The sequence below is a fragment of the Acipenser ruthenus genome, chromosome 17, assembly GCF_902713425.1.
Source record: "Acipenser ruthenus chromosome 17, fAciRut3.2 maternal haplotype, whole genome shotgun sequence".
In the NCBI taxonomy this organism is placed as follows: domain Eukaryota; kingdom Metazoa; phylum Chordata; class Actinopteri; order Acipenseriformes; family Acipenseridae; genus Acipenser; species Acipenser ruthenus.
Genome location: NC_081205.1, coordinates 22,130,616 through 22,133,633, shown reverse-complemented (window position 1 = coordinate 22,133,633; position 3,018 = coordinate 22,130,616). Strand labels below are relative to the sequence as shown.

General features: G+C 33.2%; 1 protein-coding gene across 2 annotated transcripts; it reads right to left on the bottom strand.

Annotated features, from left to right (window-relative positions):
* Positions 1–307: 307 nt before the first annotated feature.
* On the bottom strand, positions 308–3,018 carry LOC131697961 (avidin-like). Of its 2 annotated transcripts, none has more exons than XM_058990124.1 (4): positions 2,730–3,018; positions 2,151–2,366; positions 1,826–1,943; positions 308–615 (listed from the first exon to the last, which is right to left on the bottom strand). In XM_058990124.1, the coding sequence occupies exons 2-4, from the start codon at positions 2,311–2,313 to the stop codon at positions 582–584; spliced, it is 315 nt and encodes a 104-aa protein (XP_058846107.1). In that variant the 5' UTR covers positions 2,314–2,366; positions 2,730–3,018; the 3' UTR covers positions 308–581. The 2 variants fall into 2 exon arrangements, with proteins under 2 accessions (XP_058846107.1, XP_058846106.1); XM_058990123.1 differs by having other exon boundaries at positions 2,151–2,355; positions 2,730–3,006.

Below are 3,018 nucleotides of genomic sequence, written 5' to 3'. Positions count from 1 at the left end.
AAAAAATGCTATTGCCCATGACCTCTGACCGCTCCAAAAGGTCAAATGCAAAACTTGCTTATAACTCTTTAGAGAGTGCAGATAGGGTCATGGTTATTATGGAACACATATAGAAACCTATAAACTTCATAGAGGTGTAGAGGTCTATGGGAAGTAATGTACACAACTGAATGAAGCTCATTGGTCACATGGACACCTTGGAAGCCATAAAGTTGCTAGCAACTTCTAGTTATTATTATTATGATTACATTTTCTGTACAGACTGTGCTCAAAATAATATAAAAACTACTTTTGTTTGCCCTAGGAATAGAGAATATTACCATTGTTGTTTATTTCATAACACTAAATAAATAGATACAGATACATGTATTTTAATGCTTTAAATTTAATGAACAATGGAAAAACAAATCAAATGAGATCAGAGAGAGAATGTTAACAGATATATTGCATTTAAGTATCTTTAAATTTCATGATGAGAAGAAAGAGTACAAAGTAAGGAGAGCAAATTATTTCAGCCTTTTTTGATAACATCGCTTCATTTGCGATCTTCATTTCAAAGTTCATGATGAATTTCGTTTTCTTTAGATCAACCGACGGAACACATTACTGCCAACCCTGTTTTACAGATTGAGAGAAAATAAACAGCGTTAACAAGAGTCATTTTGGGCAGTTTTACAACTGAACATTTAGACAGGAATCTAGATGCATCTAAATGTAAAACTAATGTTATGTTATGTTATAACAATTTGATCACCCTGATTCTATTAATGTATAATATTTTTGGCCGTGTTTACCATACACAAAGATATACTGTAATCTATCAAATAACATATTTTTTGCTCAGATCCTGTAAATCCATAAATATTTGCAACCAAAATATTTGGCCAATCACACCCATAAATAATTTTGTCATGGAGGTCACGGAAATCGTGAAAATCGTGAATTTGAACAAAAGTCAGTGAAATCTTGGAAATGGATGTAAAAACACATTTTGTTAGGCACTGCCTTTATTTCCTGTAATAATGCAGTATGTCAGCCACTGAAAATACAAATATGTGAGTATCTGTAAATTGTTTGGTTGTGTGTGCACACAGCATTTATGTGTAGCTATGCAGGTGAGGGAATGAGATTTGTATTTTGTTGCTGAGCAAGCACGTAAATGAACACTGATCGTTACTGTAAACTATGAGGCGGAGTTCATGAAAAAAAAATCATTCATTGTATCCACAACTATATTGAAATGCTGGCACATATATTGAATTTTGTTTGCACGTGTATTGGTTTGCTGACACATGTATCGGTAATAAAAAACATTATTTAACATGCTGATTTTGTATATATACACATTATAAAGCTACATTATTTTGTGACCTTTCCATGAATTCTTTTTTTTTTCTGCCCCGTGAAATGTACTAAAAATCACTGTGCCAAAATCGTAGCTGTACCCATAAAACCTATTTTGCTGAAAACCTATGTTGGCGACCTGTTGCTATATACAAAGTATGTATTGTTAGTGGAATTTGATATTCGTGCCAAAAACGTTTGCTTTTTTTTCACAAGCGGAAAACGCATAATAAAATAATAAAAGGGTCGCAAATATTTATGTCTTTACAGAACTCCACCCCAGGCCATTCTAGAGAGAAGTATTTGAATATACAAAATGCAGTTATTGCATTACAATGAAGCAAAGGCAAGTGGTGGAATAAATAATTTTATGTAAAACTAGCAAAAAACAACTCAGAACCGTCATTTATAATTATGTACTGTTATAGCTGTATACTCGTTTTACTTGCTTACAAATAGAGCTTGACTGTCTTCGTATTACCTGGTTGACGCCCAGTTATCATCACTGGATCCTGCTATCGCTTTGAGCAGCCACATGGTTTCAAGACGTTCACCACTGCTGTCAACAAAGCACTGGCCAGTAAAGGCTGTTATAGAGTCTGCAAAAAAAAAAACAATAAGTGACAAAAATACAAAATACCATGTTCATTAAAGTATATTTTCCGACTAGCCCTAATGTTTTTAGATTTAAATTTCAGCTTTATGATTCTGAGATGTTCCAAGTTGAAGTTTGGCAGAGTTATACAAGTGCTCATTGTGCTAGGAGTTTCTGATATACTGTGCAATGGACAAAAGTATTGCTTTACCTGAGAAAGTCCAATTAACATGGAAAGCAAATATCGGCTGAGAAGAAGGAACCATAACTCCAGAGATGGGTGATTTCTTAATTTCCACTTTCTTTTGTGTTGTCACTGCAGTTAAGTATGAGCCAGAGAAGTATCCATTTTTATCTATCACGGAAATAGTCATGTTGGATCCAAGTTCGTTTTTCCATTTTCCTTTCAAATCACACTGAAATGACACTGATTACTTACAGACTTAGATTGATAACAATTTCAAAATGCATGGATTTTCATGATGGATTCAGGACAGTCTGGACGGCAATCTGCCCCTTACTTTAGGATATATGGTATATATTGTGAATACATAAGTACTGTTTATATTCTTACAAAAAGTATGTACAGGTTAGTATAAGGTAATGTACATATAAATAGAACAAAGGAAGATGTTTTTATAAAACATATCAATAAAACGTTGACAATAAAGATGTATTTACTTGCTTGAGTCAAAATGTGTTCTCTCACAATGTTTGAAGAACATTACACTGTATAATTGCTATTACCAATTTAAGACTTATAGTTTTAAAGGATTATAAAATTACTTACCTTTTCTGCATTGCAGTTATATAATGCAACTTGAAAAAGCAAAATAAGAGTCGAGAAAATAATCATGTTTTTCATGACTGAAAAGGAACCTTTTTGGAATTCGATACCAAATGCTTTTTCATTCGCAAGTTCTTCAGTCTCCTAGAACCACTGTTTATATCCTTCTCGTTGGCAATTTATTTGTTCATTACAGCCAAACCACGTGGATGGGTTGTCCTGTAAGATTAGAGCTAACCTTTGAGATTGGCGAATTACAGATTGAAGTAGGAAAATAGTTTAAGTAGGCTAA